This window comes from Archocentrus centrarchus, chromosome 17 (assembly GCF_007364275.1).
Source record: "Archocentrus centrarchus isolate MPI-CPG fArcCen1 chromosome 17, fArcCen1, whole genome shotgun sequence".
NCBI classification, from domain to species: Eukaryota; Metazoa; Chordata; class Actinopteri; order Cichliformes; family Cichlidae; genus Archocentrus; species Archocentrus centrarchus.
This window is the reverse complement of record NC_044362.1, coordinates 5715941-5736430: the sequence shown is the minus strand read 5'-3', so window position 1 is coordinate 5736430 and position 20490 is coordinate 5715941. Positions and strand designations below refer to the sequence as shown.

The window sequence follows — 20490 nt, the reverse complement described above, 5'->3', positions numbered from 1 at the left end:
CCCCTTGTCTTTGTGCCTATGAAGCAAGTGCACTCAATTTGTTAGATTTACAAAAATCTGGCTTGTACATTGGTGCATGATAAAAATATGTAAATATGTAATAAAGCGAGGAAAAATGCTGACTCTGACTCACTCCTTATATGTTGCCTAGTTGGAAATTAGGAGCAGGGATAACTCAACCTCTCTATGGCTTGTGAACCAGCCAATGTTCAGCTGGATACAAAACCAACTGGGACAAAAAGTGGCCATCTATTGTAGCCTAACTGGCCATTTGAGAAACTATGAGTGACACTAACATGTTTTTTGCTGTCTCCCATTGGCTGACCCTGTGTGGTATGTGGACTTAACTCTGTTCCTTCTTTTTAGACCCAATCTGGAGATGTGTATGTTGACTCCTTCAACATGTCCACCGCAATATCGCACTGGTCAAATGTGATTTTTTTTGTTTTTGTAACTATGGGTATAGGTGAATAACCTTAACATCGAGCACGTTATTCTTTATAGGCCAACCCCAAAGTAGGTGGTGGAGTGTGAGTCAGGATTGGACGGGGCAAGGTAGGGGGAGGGGTGGGGCTTGGACGCCCAAACACCCCCTGCAACTGCCTGTTGGGGTGGTTGGGATGGTTGGGGTGGATGGGCTGGATGGGGTTTTCTTGAAAGCTTCGAAGGTTTTCATGAAAGCGGTTGCTGCTCTCGTTGTCGAGGCGGTTGCTGTCGTCATAGAGGCGGTGGTTGTTGTGGAGTTCAGGGGTAGGCCCTCGGTCCTGGATGTGGACCATGTTGCCGCTGCTCTTCCTCCTCAAGGTGGACTCACGGCTGGATGAAGCCACCGACTGGCAGTCTGAGCCACCATCACTGCTGGCGGCTGTCCCCTCCACTGGGGTAACCCTGATAGTAGTGACTGCTTGAGGGTGGGGGTGGAAGGGAGGAGCATAGGTGGCAGTGGGTGTGAACATCATGTTGGAGTTGTTAGAAGCAGGGTTGAAATTAGGGTGAACATTGTTAAAACTGGGATTATTGGAATTGTTAGGATTAAAACTGGAGTGCTGGTAATTGTTAGGATTATTCGGATGTAAGGGATGTAATGGGTGCACAACATGTGGATGGCTGGTGTATACACCTCCTCCTCCCATTCCACCCCCCCCTCCGTCCCCACCCCCATCACTCTCTGTTTCTGTCCCTGTGACACTCCTTCTCCCATCCACTGACCCACCATCCTTCAGTGAATCACAGCTGTCTGTGTGTCTGTTCAGGTCATTGAGGTTGAAAGCCGACTGCCGGAGGGATGCTCGTTGTTCCGGTGGTTTCCATCTCCAGGAGCCACTGCCGTCAGTGCTCGGAGGTTTCACCACTGGTTTATTGGATCTGGATTCTGGGTGGGCTTCAACACGCACTATACTGCCAGTTCTTTCCAAACCTCCTCCTAGAAGAGAGAGTAAATACTCAGTTAACTTGTCTTTAAGTGTATTGAGCCATCTACAAGCTCCCCAAACATATCAACAACCAAACATGTTACCATAATTAAGCAGACAACATAGCGATACAATATAAACAGGTGATTATGGGGATGCACTGTTTAGTGACTGGATGCATCAAAGCTTCCTTTTGTTAAACAGATAAATAAGAAAATAACATTTTTGAGAGCTATAAATGAATTTTAGGACCAGCTCCAGTTAGTAACAGTGCAGTTCACAAACCAAATGAGAAATCTTGGTGTAGTCATGTTATTACAAAATTAGGGTCAGAGGCAGGGTACACCAGGTCACCGCCTTGTCACAGGGCTGAATTAAGTTTTAGTTTATTTTCTGTTTTATTGTACTTTTAAATCATGTGTGTTTAAATATTACCTTGTGTTTCTTTTCTTTTTAACCTCTCAACATCCATCCATTTATTATCAGGCTGTCCTAAAAGCTCCCTGAAAAGCCTTCAGCTGATCCAAAATGCTGCAATGAGAGTACTAACAGGGACTCCCATATTATCACATGGTCATAAGTATTCAGACCCTTTGCTCAGTATTGAGTAGAAGCACCTTTTTGAGCTGGTACAGCCATGAGTCTTCTTGGGAATGATGCAACAAGTTTTCCACACCTGGATTTGGGGATCCTCTGCCATTCTTCCTTGCAGATCCTCACCAGTTCCGTCAGGTTGGATGGTGAACATTGGTGGACAGCCATTTTCAGGTCTCTCCAGAGATGCTCAATTGGGTTTAGGTCAGGGCTCTGGCTGGGCCAGTCAAGAAGGGTCACAGAGTTGTTGTGAAGCCACTCCTTTGTTATTTTAGCTGTGTGCTTAGGGTCATTGTCTTGTTGAAAGGTCCTGAGCACTCTGGAAGAGGTTTTCTTCCAGGATATCGCTGTACTTGGCCGCATTCATCTTTCCTTCAATTGCAACCAGTCGTTCTGTTCCTGCAGCTGAAAAACACCCCCATAGCACAATGCTGCCACCACCATGTTTCACTGTTGGGATTGTATTGGGCAGGTGATGAGCAGTGCCTGGTTTTCTCCACACATACCGCTTAGAATTAATGCCAAAAAGTTCAGTCTTTGTCTCATCAGACCAGAGAATCTTATTTCTCATAGTCTGGGAGTCCTTCATGTGTTTTTTGGCAAACTCTATGCGGGCTTTCATATGTCTTGCACTGAGGAGAGGCCACTCTGCCATAAAGCCCCGACTGGTAGAGGGCTGCAGTGATAGCTGACTTTGTGGAACTTTCTCCCATCTCCCTGCTGCATTTCTGGAGCTCAGCCACAGTGATCTTTGGGTTCTTCTTCTCTCTCACCAAGGCTCTTCTGATTGCTCAGTTTGGCTGGACGGCCAGTTCTAGGAAGAGTTTTGGTCGTCCCAAACTTCTTCCATTTAAGGATTATGGAGGCCACTGTACTCTCAGGAACCTTGAGTGCTACAGAAATTCTTTTGTAACCTTGGCCAGATCTGTGCCTCGCCACACCAGATCTGTGACTCTGAGCTTCTTGGGCAGTTCCTTCAACCTCATGATTCTCATTTGCTCTGACATGCACTGTGAGCTGTGAGGTCTTATATAGACAGGTGTGTGCCTTTCCTAATCAAGTCCAATCAGTTTAATAAAACACAGCTAGATTCCATTGAAGGAGAAGAACCATCTCAAGGAGGATCAGAAGAAATGGACAGCATGTGAGTTCAAGTATCCTGGGCATGACAAACATAAATAGAAAAACTTCTATTTAAAAAAAATAGAAGTTAAAAAAAAATTTAAAAAAGAGGCTGTCCAGGGGGATTCCACCTACATTATAGCAAAATAAATTCACAGAAACTAAACACCCTCACCTGATCAGAAACCCGCTTTTTTCACAAGACCGCTTCAGCTATTATCCGAGGCTCCAAACAGGTGAGCTCTGAGAACGTTGATAGGCTATGACGCAGTGATTGTAACATACCTACTTTAACTTAAAGGCTATTAACGTCAATCTTTTCATTATTTTCCTCTTTGTTCCGCTAGTCGTGGTTTGTCTTGGACGGCGGTTTCCCAAAACTTTTCATATTCCTCATACTCGCTGATGATGGAACACGTTAGCTGTCGAGCTATCCGCTTTCTTACAAAGTCTGCAAACAGCAAACCACCTCCTCGCCTAGGAATTAAGGTGGAGGAGGCTGCGAGGCTGCGATGTCTTAGTTTCTTCCCCTGGCGCAGTGTGTTCACTCATTTTCAGCTTTAGGTGTGTTGTTTAGGCAGCTATGCTAGCGCACAGTACGGGCACTCTCAATGTGCACGCGCAGCAGCCTATACTAAAGCATGAAGTAGTGAACGCGTGGAGCTGAGGCGTTTGATTTTTTTTTTCCTAATTAGCATACTCAATAATGTCAACTCGCACATCGTTAACACGGCAATTACGATATTATCGTAGGCAATATATATTGCACACCCCTAGTCTGAATACTTATGACCATGTGATATTTCAGTTTTTTTAAAATAAATTTGTAAAAAATTTCTACATTTCTGTTTTTTTTTGTCAAGACGGGGTGCTGAGTGTACATTAATGAGAAATAAAATGAACTTTTTTAATTTTAGCAAATGGCTGCAATGAAACAAAGAGTGAAAAATTTAAAGGGGTATGAATACTTTCCGTACCCACTGTATGTAGCCATCCATACAATGACTTTTTCAGGGAAGGTTTTGGTTATGTGAGAAAAACCACGTTCTGCGTGTACAACAGTGTGGCTCCAAAGAAATGTTCCTTGGGTCTGACACACAAAAAAACAAAACATCATAACTAGAGCAAGAAACTTCTACTGTCTCCTCAGGACTCAAACATATGTTAAAAGAAGAGGTGCTGAAACACAATGGGAAATATGACCCTTCGTCACCTTTTTAAACCTGTTTTTGGGATAAAAATCAAAATGAATTTACATTTCAAAATTGAAAAGAATCTCAGCTTTACAGTTTAATTTGTTGTCTTGTATTGTTTTCAACTAAGAGCAGGCTTTAAATGAATTACCAGCCATTCTAAACTTATCAAATAGTAAAGACATTTGTGTTAGGTTGGTTATTTTTTTTTTGCTGCAAAAATGCTTCCTGGCAACAAATCTTATACTGTTGGAAAGCCTGTTTATTTCCTCTTAAATGGTGCCACATTTGTAAGGAAAATGCATTTGTGTGTTGAACAGCAGAGTTGAGTATGTGTTGCACCCACGAAAAATCTTCTCTGCTAATGCCAAAAAACTTATTCTGCTATTGACTCTTGTTTGGCGTCATTTACTGGATTGGATGATTGATGTCTGAAGAAACACGACATATTTATCCAAACACAACCATTTATCCGTGTGACAAAAAGAGGCCTCACCAGCATGTGGAAGAACCACACACAGCCACAACCACCTGGTACCTCCTCCTCATGCTGGTCACCAGCTTGGTCACACACTGCTGTGGGACAGCATCCCATTCTTCAACCAGCATCTGTCACAATCAGCCAGTGTGGTTGTGTCGGTCACTATGGCACAAACAGCTGATCCTACAAGTGTTCAGTGGGGTTGAGGTCAGGACTGCAGGCAGGCCATCCCGTCCTCTCCACTCCCAAATTCTGGAGGTAGTCTCTTATAAATCCCGCTCTGTGGGGGTAAGTGCTGTCATCTTTGAGGACAGAGTTTGGTCCCAGACTGTAGAGATGTGGGACTGCCACTGGCTGCAGAATCTCATCTCAACATCACACCACATTGAGATTACCTTCAGTCATGACACGCCTGATTGTCAGCATCTGAGGTACCAGAGGCTCAAAACAAGAGTCAAGAGCAGAATAAGCTGTTTGGCATTGGGAGAAAAGAGAAAGAGAGAACATTTTTCATGGGCACAACCCACATACTCAACTCTGCTGCTCAACCCACAAATGCATTTTCCTTACAAATGTGACTCCATTTAAGAGGAAACAAACAGACTTTCCAACAGTATAAGTTTATTGATAAGATGCATTGTTACAACTAAGAAATAATCGACAAATTTCCTCACTATTTGTGCTAAGTTTATTTAATTTATAAACAGCTAGACCAGGGGTGGGCAACTCCAGGCCTCGAGAGCCCCTGTCCTGCTGGTTTTAGATGTGTCTCTGCTTCAACACACCTGAGTCAAATATAGAAGTCATTAGCAGGACTCTGGAGAACTTGACTGCATACTGAGGAGGTAATTCAGCCATTTGATTCATGTGTGTTGATCAGGGACACATCTAAAACCTGCAGGACACCGGCCCTCGAGGCCTGGAATTGCCCACCCCTGTGCTAGACTGATTCTGCCCCATTAAGAGTACAGACCTCCTCCTCCCATTGCTCCAGTGGTGGAGGCGGGTGGTGATGGGTCCTGGTCTGTCAGGGCTCGGTACCGAATGGATCCAGTGCAGCTGACAGTGCTGCCACCGTCCTCTGACCGAGGAGAGTGAAGCAAACCCTGTTGTTTGGATAAGGCTATTACCTGGAAAATAAGAGAGACAGTATAATGTGAACTGTTCTAAATTTTGCTGCTGGAAACCTAAGTGATTATCAGCTACTTTTCTTTTTGTCCAAGGAGTACTACTGTCAGTTTCTCAAAAGGTTGTAACTTCAGATCTTCACAAACATACAGGCCGAATTACAAATGATATAATACACAAGGACTGTAACAGAGCCCTGCTTTGTTTAATGAGCTTTTCCAACGTCGTGATTCAAACAGATGAAGGATCTAGGTGACATCTTGAGATACTTAAGCTTTTTGTTTTCTTGCACCACTCTTGTCAGTGTAGGGGGAACCAATAATCACTCAACATCTAATACCTCAATTCCCAGCATTAACACAAAGAGTGCCTTTCTGATGATCTGTCCTTTGTGCTTTAAAATCAGATACGTTTATAACCAACTCAAGGTGCCAAATCTGTGACTGAGGAAAATTTGAGATTTAAAGCTTATTGGAAATCCAGGAACTAAATTTTTTCCCTAAAGAACTGGTTTCTTTATTGATTTTTTTTTTTTTAAATCATTAATTCCAAGTTTGAAAGTTTGGCAACTTCAAATTATGACCACTAGTGTTTTTGATGAAATTCTTTGTATCTTTTTTTCTGTAATGACTTCTTAAAATGCAGCACAAATGTTCATCTAATCAGCTTCTGAAATAAATGACAAAAATAAATGTATATTATTGCCTGATTCCATACAATACTGTTACGTGCATATTTGGAGGTAGTTTATCAGCATAAATATCTGGTGGCATTAATTCTTCAAGTCTGATTTTAATAAACAGTGACAGAAGAAGAGTGTGCAATGCTACAATGTAACAGTACATTTCTACTCGGGGTTTATAATACACAAAGCATGAAAGCAAGAATAAAAACAAAAAAAAAAAAAAAAAAATCCTTTCATAAATGATTAAATTGAATGGAATTAAGTTTTATTTATATATCACCAAATCAATTTACAGCAAATCAATTTAGCACTAATAGCAGTTCACAGGAAACGGTTGGTGGTAAAGAAAACCTGAGAACTGATGTGGAGTTTAAATTTCTGGCAGCTTTTTAAAAGTCTGCCTGGCAGCTGAGCTGAACTTTAGTCCCTACAGCTAGGGGGCGCTGTCATATGTACATTAAAATGCTGCAAGCCAAATGTGAATCATATGGGGCCACCTCAGCTCCTAAGGTTACAGCTTTTTCTAAAAGTTACTGACGTCCCTTTAAGATATTCGGTGGTATAAATAGAACAGGATGAGTATAATTATATACTCAGAAGTTGTAGCTTTGATAGATTTGCCTTATGTAAAAATGTTATGATGAATTACAACTTTTAATGTGCTATGCAAAAAATTAATTTGCTGACTGATTTGCATTGAGTTTTCACACATTGAGCACCATCCACTGCAGTGATTACTGACAATTTCTGCCATAGAGGAATTTGGAATTTACAGTGTTTGCTGGTATTCTTAGGACTGAAGATGATTTTTTTTCGCTCAGTGATATGTGAAGAACTTACAGTACAGAGAAAAACATAATTCCCCCTTTAGGTAGGTAGGTGACTTTCTTTCCTCACTAGTTAGGGTATGAGATTAAAAAAGGCTCAATTTTGTTCTGTACCAAACAGATCACTCTGGTTAGTTGAAATAAAATGAACAGGTGTTTAATCATGCAGGAATAGGGGTTCCTTGGTCAAGGGAAACACTTTATATTGTCTGCAGAAGATTGTATGCTGTAATACACCCACTTTCTTCTGTCACAGTTCTCGTTACCCCCAACTGGCCACAGGTGGAGGCACACACTATATCCTGCCTGGCAAACATCTAAGAGCAGCCATCAAGATACCAACTGAAGCTCAGCCTGGAAAAACTTGTATTCCAAAGGAAAGGAAGGCTTTGGGAGCTGTCAGTCAATAATACTGTTATTCAAACTTGTCCATCAAGGGAGCTTGGTGTGATACCATGGAGTCTTATGTTCAGGAAGATATCCATCTTCACTAGGGAAACACCTCTGGTGGTTATTCACATGCTTGTCATCTTCTGCCTGGACTAGTGCAGCTCTACTGAGTCTACCAACAGACCTCTGCAGGTAGTTTATACTGCTGCTGTCTATCTGGTGCCCTTCACCCTTCACTTTATTGGCTTCCGAGTACACCTCAAATCACAATCGCAAGCTCTGAATAAAAGCATCTCCTACATTAATGCGCTGCTATGAGTTAGTGTCTAGGTTCAGATACACGACTGGCATTTAAGTAAGCAAATCGAAGCAGTTACAAACCTGCATAAGACGAGGTTGTCCTCCAGCACTGAGAGGCCTACAGGGGATGGTGGTCTTCTCAGTCACTCTCAGCCATTTTTCCCTCACTGACCCACCCCCGTCCATAATGCTGTCCTCTGATTCACTCTCCTGATCCTTACAGGTGGGATTTTCCTCCTCAGGTATATGAACTAGCTGAGAGGATCCAGGTCGGGATTGGATAGACACTCTGGCCCCACCTGTCATTCCAGTGCTGCCATTATGGGACAGATGATTATGATTAGCCATAGGAACAGAGCTAACTGCTAGTTTCATGTACTGAGCTGGGATGTGGGCCCCAGCACGCAGCTCAGCTTCCTGGCCTGTGGCTATAGGCAAATGGGTTCCACCACGGAGTTCAGCCTCCAGACCCATGGCAGACGGTTCAGAGGAGCAACGCAGCTCCATGTTCCTCTGAGGAGATGAAGATGAGGTTGGCCTTATACCATCCATAACCTGCAGAGAGAGCTTCCTGTTGTCATTCTTATTCTTCCATTGGCTGAGCAGCTGTTTGGACCGGGTTGAGTCCATCGAGGCATGAATGGAGGCGTGACGCCGTGGAACACGACCTTCCTCCAGTGAGGAACCTCCGTGGGATCTAGAGAAAAAGATAAAGAAACTTTGGCATAGAAGAAGAAAAAGACCAACAGGAATGAGCTCATGCTCTTATTTGCTCAGTAGTGAACTTCTGTACTGGAATTCATGTCAGTGTTACTGTGGTGGCAGGGTGTGGTTTTTGGCTCAGGTGCGTGGGATGCCAGGGGAGGCTGGCTGACAGCTGTCAGCCATTGTCAGCCATTGTCTAATGGTGTCTCCTGTTTCACAGCAGCACACTAAGATGGAGGGGCAGCAGAAGCAGAGTGAAGCTGACAGCAGGGAAGCTGTGACAGCAAACAACCTGGTCAGGCAGTATTGTAGAAGCAGTGCAGTACAAATGCTGTGTTAAAAAAGAATCGTGCAGTGGTCTGGAAATACCATATGCTCTGTGTGTGCGTTGGGGTTACATTTGTGGCAGACATGCCCCCCCCCCAGTCTCCCCCAGCAGGACAGTGTATTCCATCTAATTTTATTTATATAGCAACTCGAGGTGCTTCAAAATTAATAATAACTAATGATTAAATGCAGAGCAGTGTGTAGAAAGAGGTGAGTGAAGAACAGCCCCCCCCCCCCCCCCTCCCCCAGCAGTCTAGGCCTACAGCAGCAAAACTAAGGGAGGGTTCAGGGTCACCTGATCCAGCCCTAACTGTAAGCTTGATCATAAAGGAAAGTTTTAAGCCTAATCTTAAAAACAGAGAGGGTGTCTGTCTCCTGAATCCAAGCTGGAAGCTGGTTCCACAGAAGAGGGGCCTGAAAGCTGAAGGCTCTGCCTCCCATTCTACTCTTAAGTATCCCAGGAACCACAAGTAAGCCAGCAGTCTGAGAGTGAAGTGCTCTGTTGGGGTGATATGGTACTATGAGGAGGCTATAAGGTTTTGATGAATTCAAAAACAGGAAATTAGCTAAAGCACTTCAAATTCAATTAGCTTAGGAAATAGATTTTTCTGCCAAGCAAAACCAAAGCGGCAGTTCAACTAATTGAGATGGTAAGTCAGAAAAAATGTAAACTTTAAGAGCAATATGAACCCAATAAACAAACGAACTGGCAGTGGATTACTATGTTTTCATATTTCCTTTTACACTAGATTGGACCAAATTATTAACAGGGGTGTGGAGCCAGTCCTAGCTATAGAGGCTAAATACACCCCCCTCCAAAAATATTGTAACAATGAGGCCATCCCTTTACTTTTGCTTTAGACTGAAAACACAAGTTTGACATAAAAAAAAAAGATCACCATCTCAGCTTTTATTTCCAGGTATTTACATCTGGATCTGATACACAGTTCAGAAGACAGCACCTTTGGTCTGTGAGTGACAGGTGTGTTTTGTTGCCCAGGTGTGTCCTGTTACATTGCTTATTCAAACATTAAATAGCGCTGAATGTCTGCACTCAGGTTCAGATTTGGGTTTTGCCTGTGCAGACTGTGCATTTATAGTTAGAGGAGGAACCAACATGAAAACCAGAGAGCTGTCTGTGGGTGAAAAACAAGCAACTGTGAAGCTGAGAGAAGATGGAAAATCAATCAGAGCCATTACACAAACACTGGCCTTAGCCAATAACAACCGTTTGGAACGTCCTGAAGAAGAAAGTCGTCACTGGTGTTCTAAGAAATGTTGAAAAAAGGTAGATCAAGGAAAACAACAGCAGCTGATGACAGAAACATTGTAAGACCCTAAAACAACTCCAGATGCAAACCACTAATTAGCCAGAAGAACAGGAAGGCCAGGCTGGGATTTGAGACAAGCCTCAGACATGTTTCATGGACTGATGAGACAAAGATGAACTGTTACCAAAATGACAGAAAGGCTAAAGTTTGGAGAAAGGATCCCAAACATACGAGCTCATCGCTGAAACACAGTGGCGGTGATGCCATGGTTTGGGCTTACATGGCTTCTTCTGGGACGGACTCATTAATCTTCACTGATGATGTCACACATGATGGCAGCAGTACAATGAACTCACAAGTCTGCAGAAATATTTTGTCTGTCAATTTAGAGAAATATGCAACCAAACTGATTCATCATGCAGTGAGATAATGACCCGAAACACATGAAATTCATCCGAGGCAGGAAGTGGAAGGTTTTAGACTGGCCTAGTCCATCTCCAGACTTAAACCCTACAGAGCAGTGGTTCCCAAAGTCAAGAGTGCTGCAAGCCACTTAAAAAAAAAAGAAAATTCCATTATATAGAAAAGAACACATTGGATATTCAGTTATTTCTACTGAATAGAAATAACTGAAAGCACATTTTCTCAGAGCGCATACATCAAACACATAATGTACCTGTGGGATCTTTAATTCTCACTAACAGCTACATTTGGACCCTGTTTTGTTTTTGTTTTTTACTTTGGGCAAGTCATCTATTAGTAAGTTACTCAAATACTTGTTTGTACATCTGAAGAAAATCAGATGTACCGCCACACCGCTCCATCAAAGAGCCTTTTGTATCATCTCTGCTTTAAAGTGGTCCTTTCCAAGTAGTTTTCAAATGAGTTGTTGTCTCAGTTCCACCCACACAAACCGTTGTGCTTCTTCCTCACATCAGACAATCCTGTCACCTCTTCTCTCAGTGTAGATTTTCCATGGTAACAGAACAGCTAAAGGACAATTGTGGAAATTAAGGAAATTATATACAAATACATTTCCAAATTCCCAATAGTATTCCAACTACCTGCATTTACACAATCAGATAATAAATGATAAACAATTAAGTTTACGATTGACACTATTTTTTTGATTAGTATATTTTCTCCATGCTTTGAGCAGAGAGAATGGGCCGCTGTGATGAGACAAACTGCTCAGAGACCAGCACGAACCCCTGTGTCTCACTGTGTAGCCAGTAATGGCTGACTCAGTAACTATGTGAGATAAGACTGCTTAATAAAGAGGTTGACTGTCAACAGTTAGTGATTCACTCTTCCACACATTATAAGACATAAAAGTTTGTCCTCTTACAAAACTTTCACAAAGCACACCAAGAACTTGCTGAACTACTCCTGCAGGCTCTGTTCATATGCTCAGTGCATGCCAATGGGCATCTCTACTACTGCAGCTCTGTTACTCTAATGTCCAAGGGTGTCCTTGCAGAGGTGCAGATCCATTACAGCTAACCTGATAATGGCCACAGCCAAAACTGCATCCAGTTAAAGGCTAAGAGTGATGAAGCAGGATACTGAAAATGCAATGCAAGCTTTAACTTTGGATTAAATTTTCAGGTGGGTTTTCTGAAGCTGAAAATTTCCATTGTACATTATACACCTGTTTCTAGATCCATTGTTACCCGGATGAACCACTTGATAAATCCCTTGTTTATTTGGGCTGCACACCTCTACAAACTGGACATATCTCTTAAAACACACCTCTAGTTTCAGTGTGTAAACTGAAGGGTAGTTGTCAACAGGATATCGAATGAACAATGAACTGCAAGCAAGCGTAGCTATTAATTAACTGATATAAAAGGCTGAATACACAGAATTGACATCCCAGTGTTTCCATGCAGTTATTACAAAGTCTGTTTCCTGGGAAACAAAAATGACTTCTCAGATAACTAATCAAGAGGCTTATAAAATATGCAGGCCTCTATCTCTGAACTGTAAAGCAGCATTAAACACGCAGTGTATTACATGCAGAAAATTTCCACAAAGTTAATATGTTCAAGAACAATAATCCTATTGCCCAAACCACTATTATAGCTAAACAAATCTGTCTGCATGGGCTGCTTTAATCACCCAGATCAGATCAGATATCACAACTTGAAGGATCGCTCTGGTTTACTAATGTGGCTACTGAGCTTTTACTGCTCATACAAGCCTTGCACCTTTTCTGTGGATATCCTGAAAAATGAGGAGCTGCACACAACTTTCTGAAAACCATATTATTATTATTGTTGTTGTATGAACCATGTAAACGTTTGCTTTGGAGTGTACCCAAAAGAAAACAGGATCAGCCATTTTGCTGCAGGAACTTAACCCAATCACCCTGCACAAGAACCAGTGTGTTTATGTGTGAGATTTGTGTTTGCACTGAGGAGGAAGCATTAAAGTACTTCAAATTGACCCAAACACAAGTATTATTGAACTCTACCTGGCACGCTGTCGTATAAGGAGGGAAGATTTAAAACTCATGTATCCTCTTAGGTCAAAATGTCCATCAACACTTCCTCCACATCAAACTGAGAAAACTAAACTAGGTTTCCCAATTTGATAATGGTTACATTACTTGCTGTAATTTCTAGTTAGACTCCAGCTAAAACTAGAGAGTTCAAAACTTTACAGGGTTGTTGCATATTTTCTTAACTCAAATGTAAGTTTATGAGGCCCTTTTAAATCTTTAAATAAAATTCTTGAAATTAACAACATCAATTGTGGTAATGTATTAATGTATGCTGTTTTATCCCTGTCACGTGTTTTTGACCGTTTACGTCACCTCGAAAACTATATGGATGTCACTGTTTGACTTTTAGGAATGGTGCCAATTTATCATGGTGCAGAACATATAAACCTAAAACCTGCTTGAGCCCACAGCATTGTTGTTGTGTCCAGCATTACCACTTTGTGATGCAACAGCAGCTCAGGATGTAGTAGCACCTGAAATACTAAGCACCACTGGCATTGGTTTATTGATTTCATATAGGATTTGACTGCTTTGGTTACCATTGTTCTAAGGTTTAAAAAGATTCAAAGACCACGCTTTTGAGAACCTGTAGAGAGCTTGCTCTGGTTGACCAGATGTACAACATTTTCAGTAACTCATTACGTTCCAGAATCTCTAGAGCAGAGGTGGACAGTGCATGGACAGCTTTACCCATAGGTTTAGTTGCTAGAAAAAAAAAAAGCAAGAAAAGGTAAAACAGGTTAAAATAATGGTGTTATCTGTTAAACTGATAAAAAAAAAGAAAGAAAATCTATTTTCTGTCCTAAAGTGCAACTGTGGGTATGGACTCATTAAAAACAGCTACCTTGGCAGTGTGCTGCTGCTGAAGGTCATCATGTTGTCACGGTTGCCTAGTGGACTGGATGGAGTTATCACCTCCACTTCAGCGCTGGCTCGCTTCAAGTTGGTCATAGAAGGCTCTCGACAGGAGGCACTACGCGTCAGCATGGGTCCTGTTTGTTCTGGGACCAACGTGTGGGAAGAGGTTCTTGTAATAATAGGCTCTGGTTGGGTGGGAGCCAGTGTGTGGTGGCCTGTCAGAAGACAACAAAGGCAAGGCGAACAGTTAATGTCAGGTTGAAATCATACACTGTAAAATACAGCTTCATCTGTAGTTTCTGAGTCTGAAAAGTGAAGCCACAGAAGTGCCTCAAACCTTCATTCTTTCTAGTGGCCAGCAGGAGGCGACTCCTCTGGTTGAAAAAACACTTCCTATTTATGGTAAAACAAACATTGGCTCCATTGTTTTGTGACCTCAGTGAACATTTTCCTGATGAGTTTATGGTCTCACTTGAGACGTTCAGGTCACACTGAATACAACATAAGGTTCAGTTTGTAATTTAGAATTCCAAATAGAGCCAGAAAAGAGGATAAACCAGGGTATGCTTATTGGTTCATAACAGGTCACGAGCCAATGAGTGTGCAGTGTCCCACAGATTCAGTCAGATGATGAAATCTGGTTTCAAAAAGCTAAGATGGTGGCAATAAAAATGCCACCTAACTAACCAATGGGTGACATCACAGTGGTTACATCAATATTTTACATACAGTTTATGGTTCAAAGGTGGTCAAATAATGAGCTTGTTCAGGCAGGCCACGAGGTTGAGCTCAGAGGCAATCACTTATGCACCTGCCTAATTTTGTTTAAATAATTATTACACACTTTCTGTAAATCCTATAAACTTCATTTCACTTCTCAAATATCACTGTGTTCCTCTGCTATATGATATATTTAAACTGATTCGGAGCAACCAATGATTTACAAAGGAAAATCATGAAAATTATCAGGGGTGCCCAAACATTTGCACACCACTGTAAATGAGCCAATCTTTATTGTATTTATTGTATACATGATAACACTTCAGGTTCATACCTCAACACATGAATTACAAGATGCATGTTTTTATCCGAGGCATTCCACTAACTTTAGTGGTCTTTAGCGGTCTTCAGAATATCACTTGACAGCAGCAGCAGTTGGATTAAAGAACCTGGGGTTTTTAATGGATCTTGGACAGGTCCGTCGTCTTCATGAACATATATTAAAGCATCGTGTTACCCACTTGAATAAAACCTGATATTTAAGATTTCATCAAAGTGAAGTAGTTTAATGCTCACTTGAGATATGGAACCCTTTCACCTATAATCAGTAATGAAAGCAAAGAATATTAATCTCATCAAGCAAAAATGCCAAAGATATTCAAGTTCCAGATTCTTGAAAGTAATACTGTCAGGTTTTCTGTCATTTATGATTGAATATTTGCACTGAGTTAAGGGCCAGGATTACGTACTGAGTAAAAACGGAACCACAAGATCCTCTGATCAAAAACGGTGGTTCAGAGCACTCTTTCTGAAAACAGATGTTAGTAGTTGTGTAGTTGTAGTTGACATGTCACGATGATGTAATCTGTAATTTAAAGTGACACCTCGCAGGCAGAGTTTTACCTTGATGACTGTTGCTAATTGCTGACTGGCTGACATTGGGCAAGGAGGAAAGGGGCGGCTCTCGCAATATCGGGGCAGGTTGTCTACTTCTGGAGCAATCTTCACTAGGCTGGAAATTCCCCACGGCGTACACACCCTACATCCAAACACACTCACAATGATGAGAAGCATGTAGCTAACACAGATGCTTTTGTACTTTGAATATTGTACCAACAACATTTACAGTTTGTATTTTTGAAATAGCAACGTTGAAAGAAATAGCAATCTCAAAAACAACAACAACAAAAAAAACCTTTGGTATCAGCCCATATTTTTGCATTGGTGCATTTCTAGTATTATTTTTGTTTTTCTCAAGAGTGTGGTTGTGTTTAAGATCCTTTAGTAGCATTTGTGGAATTACTTCTCAAGGGTGCATAATAATATGGCAGAATCAAATGATCACACTAGGCAATCCCTGAAGGTCATTAGTCACAAACCAGCTTCAGAAACGAGCATCTAATGACTCATTTAAGCGCGTTTGTTCTGAGTACTAAACTCATCACACTTATTTGAAGTCTCTTCATTACTAAGAACTATAGTGAATAACTAAAATTAGATGAACAAATGCAGATTATATTTAACCCCCACTTGTTCTAGAGAGAAAAATGGAGGTTAAAATTGACCTCTGAACAACCCTCACACATCCTACAACAGCAAACTTTCTTTCTCTTTTTTATTGTTTAAATGTACACTGAAGAGCAAATCTGTAATTACCAGTGGTGGAAAGTAAATACTTTTTAATGTATCTAAAGAAGACTATGGCTTCATTCACTCACTCCATCAGCTGCTATATAGTGTTTGCCATAAAGCGAACTCAGTAGGGAAGCAGTGCAGACAGCTGTTGATACATGTGACACTGCTCGGATGTACTGCTACTGCAGCATTATTCCTAATTATCTCTGTTAATTACTCTGTTACATAACCAAACAGCAGAACATCTGCTCCACATTTAATGCCATGGCCACCAAAACGTAGGTGCTTTTGGATAACTGTATACTGTAAAATGACACATCTCTCCATGTACTTTGGCTTAGTGGTGTCCACCTACACAAGCATGATTTGGAGTGCAGCTGTAACCAGGGTTTCCCATAGAATTACTCTAGGAAGGCAGACGGAAACATGTGTGCATGCAAAAGGAAGTGCACTTGTCTTTTCTTAAATAGATAGAGAACATAAATATTTTGTAACAATAAATATATAACAGCAAATAAATAAGCAGCTTCCTCTCCAGTGAGTTCCTCCACCCCTGTTCTCTTCTGCCTCCTTAGTGGACTCTGTGTAGTGGCACATGAACCAGTTCTACACCTGCTTCAGGTTCTGGTAGGAGTGGCTCTCCAGCTTGCAGCTACTCTCTAGAGCAGAACAAGGATGGCCGTTGATGGTTGCAGGCCATGATAGAGTTTGTGTCTCTCTAATCATGGGATGAGAGACCGGAGACAGCTGAATGACAGAGGACAGCCGCAACAGCAACCTGACCAACCCGTCCATAGGAAACAATATACACGGAAACTGTCTAATAGTAAATCAGTCAAGTTGTTTCCAATGGAAGAAAAATTGAAATATAAGTTGCAAAGTATACTTGACTGGCTGTTAGTATTCTGTCATGGTCCCCAATGTGCCAACCACGTTCTCTCTCTCTCTCTGTTGTGTGAGTTCATTCTCACCTCCTCCCAGAGGTAGGCATAGCTGCCCCAGATTCTACTGGCACACCTTATTCTCATCTACAATTACTAGTAGAATACAATCCCAGTTCTCCTCTCCAGTTCCTGGATTGTTAGACTATACAATTGTGATAGTGTAATTCAGGCCCCCTAGTTTTGCTGCTCTGTTTGTTTGCCTCCTACCTTCCTTGAGCTATCCACCTTCATTTCAGATCTTGTCCTGGTGTGCCTGTGTGCCTATGTTCTGGAGAAAGCTGCCTGATCCGCTCTGGTCCACTAAGAAATAGTTACCTGGGCTCAAACCTGTGGATTTTGTGAATACTTACCCGCACTCACGCCCAAGAAAGGCAAAGAAGGCTTATCTGTAACTTTCCCTGTACAGACAATAACTACTCACCTGAACCAGCAGCCTGTGAGAACACAACAGTGTTACCCGTAAAATTATCTGGTGGTAATTAGAAACCCTGCAAAGAAACAGAGACTTGAAACTTGTTGGTTGAATAACTGTTTCAGAATATTTCTGAATAACAACAAATACGTCATCATTCTAAACCTGAAAAAGTTCATTAGTCACTGAACCTTTTCCAGTACATCCTGTCTTTGAGTCCTTTGTACAAACTGTGACAGAACAATCCGGCCACAAGATGGACTCAGGGGATGTCAACCCAGTTCAGAGTGCGCTGACATCTTACTGGGAAAGCTACATGCATTATCTGAACAGAGCCAAGCAACTCAGGAGCGGCTTCAACATCTTAAGAGGTATGATGCAGACAATAATTAATCACTTAATACGCTCATCTTTTCCTCCAGCTCCCACTCCAACAATGTAGTGTAGCCCCTATTCAGAGGATTTCTGCATAGTGGCAGCAGAGACTGGGTGGGAAGAGGATAAAGCTCTAAGAGCTGTGTTCACAGGTTGAACGATAAGATGAAAAATAAACTTGTTTCTAGAGATGACACTGATCCATATTCATCCTTAGTCCACTTATCTATGAAATTAATAACCACCTGTGGGAAAGAGCTGAGCTCCACTCGGGTTCCCAGTATGATTGGGGCCTACATCTTCCACTTCCTGGTCAGGGCAGAGCTGCTGCAGCAGTCCTTCACCAGAGCCTATTTAAGTGGAAAGAGCTAAACTTACCGAAGAAGAGCCGCGGCAAAAACAAGCTGGTGAGCGCTTGTATTATGGAAAGTCTAGCTATTTTGTTGCTCAGTATCCTTTATGCCCAAAAGTGTCCACCCACCAGTTTCATCAGGGGTGCTGGTGGGTGCTATTTAAGTTAATCCCCCTACCCAGACTCATGCTCCTTGGTAAACTCATTTTTTTTTGTTTTGTGAGAAACTTTGGAAATGCAGACTTTGGTTGATTTTGGTGCAGAATAAAGCTTTTTGGATGCTAACTTGGTCACTCTGCGGCTGGACCAGACGGTATTAGTGGACGTCTCCTTAAGACCTGCGCTGACCAGCTGGCACCTGTGTTTACACTGATATTCAACCTCTCACTGAAACTGTGTGTGATTCCCACCTGCTTTAAAAAGTCCATCATAGTCCCTGTCCCAAAGAAACCACACCCCAGCAGCCCCAATGACTTCAGGCCCATAGCGCTCACCTCTGTGGTGATGAAGTGTTTTGAGAGACTCATCAAGACATTCATCACCTCCTCACTGCCCACCACCCTCGACCCACTACAGTTTGCATACCGGCCAGACAGATCCACAGATGACGCCATATCCTTCCTCCTCCACAAGACCCTTTCACACATAGACACCGGTAAGGGGAACTATGTGAGAGTGCTGTTTGTAGATTACAGCTCAGCATTCAACACCATAGTTCCCTCCAGGCTGGTCTCTAAGCTGCTGGACCTAGGCCTGGGCCCATCCCTGTGCAGGTGGGTTCACAGCTTCCAGACCAGCAGACCACAGGTGGTACGAGTGGGTCACCTCACCTCATCCTCCCTCACCCTCAACACTGGATCCCCCCAAGGCTGTGTGCTCAGCCCTCTGCTGTACTCACTGTACACCCATGACTGCGAGGCCACGTCAGAGTCCAACGTCATCATCAAGTTTGCTGACGACACTGCTGTTGTGGGACTAATCTCCCACAATGAAGAGACAGCCTACAGGAGAGAGGTCTCCCGCCTGGAGAACTGGTGCCAGGAGAACCACCTCCTGCTCAACGTCAGCAAAACGAAGGAACTGATCGTGGACTTCAGCAGGAAGCAGCAGAGGGACTGCCATCCACTTGTCATCAGTGGTGCTGAGGTGGAAAGAGTGGACACTTTCAAATACCTGGGAGTGACCATCTCACAGGACCTGTCCTGGACTCATCACATAAACATCACTCTACCTCCTCAGGTGGCTGAGAGACTTCAAGCTCCCACTCAAGGTGCTCAGGAACTTTTACACCTGCACCATCGAGAGCATCATGCGTGGGAGCATCACCACCTGGATGGGAAACTGCACCAAGCAGGACTTCATGGCCCTAAAAAGGGTGGTTCGTTCAGCTGAACAGACCATCAGAACCACCCTCCCCAACCTGCAGGACATTTACACCAAGCAGTGCAGGCTGAGGGCCATGAAGATCCTAAAACAGCCCAGCCACCCCGGACACTCTCTCTTCTCCCTGCTCCCATCAGGCCGGCGTTACCGCTGCCTGAGGACTAAGACTGAAAGGTTGAAGAAGAGTTTTTACCCACAAGCCATCCGTCTGCTCAACTCTGAGCCCTGACTGGACCATTATTGCACAATGTAAATATTATAATTTAAAAAGTGTGTATAGTGTATAGTGTGAATTACTTATCTTTATTTTTATTCTTCTTATTTATATGTTTGTGTATATATGGTTGCAGGTACAAAATACATTTCACTGTGCATTGTACTGTGTATAACTGTGCATGTGACGAATAAACACTATCTTATCTTATCTTATCATCAAAATATCTGTAAGCCTCTGCATTGAATGGTAGTCATAGCTTGAGTCACCCATCAAACTAAAACTGGAGGAAGGTTAGAGTTCATTCTGTCACTCTGTAATAAGCTCTACCACCTAGATCCCAAGAGTCTACAGTATATACATATACCATGATTTAGCTTAACTTTTCCACAAAGACCACGCTCTCTCCCTCCACACCAGCCATGCAACTGTGGTGTAGATCTTCTTTCTGGTGCCACTCTTCCTACTAGTTATCTTCACAATCTGTCATGTCCCAAAAGGGAGGCCATGGAAAAATACATATCTGAAACTCTTGCTACACAAATCATTCACCTGTTATCTTCCCTTGTAGAAGCTGGATTTTTCTTTCCTGAGAATAAAGGCGAAGACTTCCTTGTCCATGTACTGATTAGAGGGGCTTAAACAATATCAGTTAA

General features: G+C 42.4%; 1 protein-coding gene across 1 annotated transcript in view; it reads right to left on the bottom strand.

The window, feature by feature from the left end:
- Positions 1-491: 491 nt before the first annotated feature.
- The window catches only part of LOC115796508 (phospholipid phosphatase-related protein type 4-like), a 62730-nt gene continuing 42731 nt past the window's right edge, over positions 492-20490 (bottom strand). Inside the window, exons 7-11 of the mRNA XM_030752936.1 lie at positions 15423-15558; positions 13786-14014; positions 8214-8829; positions 5776-5932; positions 492-1423 (exon numbers count right to left, since the gene is read on the bottom strand). Coding sequence (XP_030608796.1) covers positions 492-1423; positions 5776-5932; positions 8214-8829; positions 13786-14014; positions 15423-15558 — 2070 coding nt within the window. The remainder of the gene's footprint in view (positions 1424-5775; positions 5933-8213; positions 8830-13785; positions 14015-15422; positions 15559-20490) is intronic.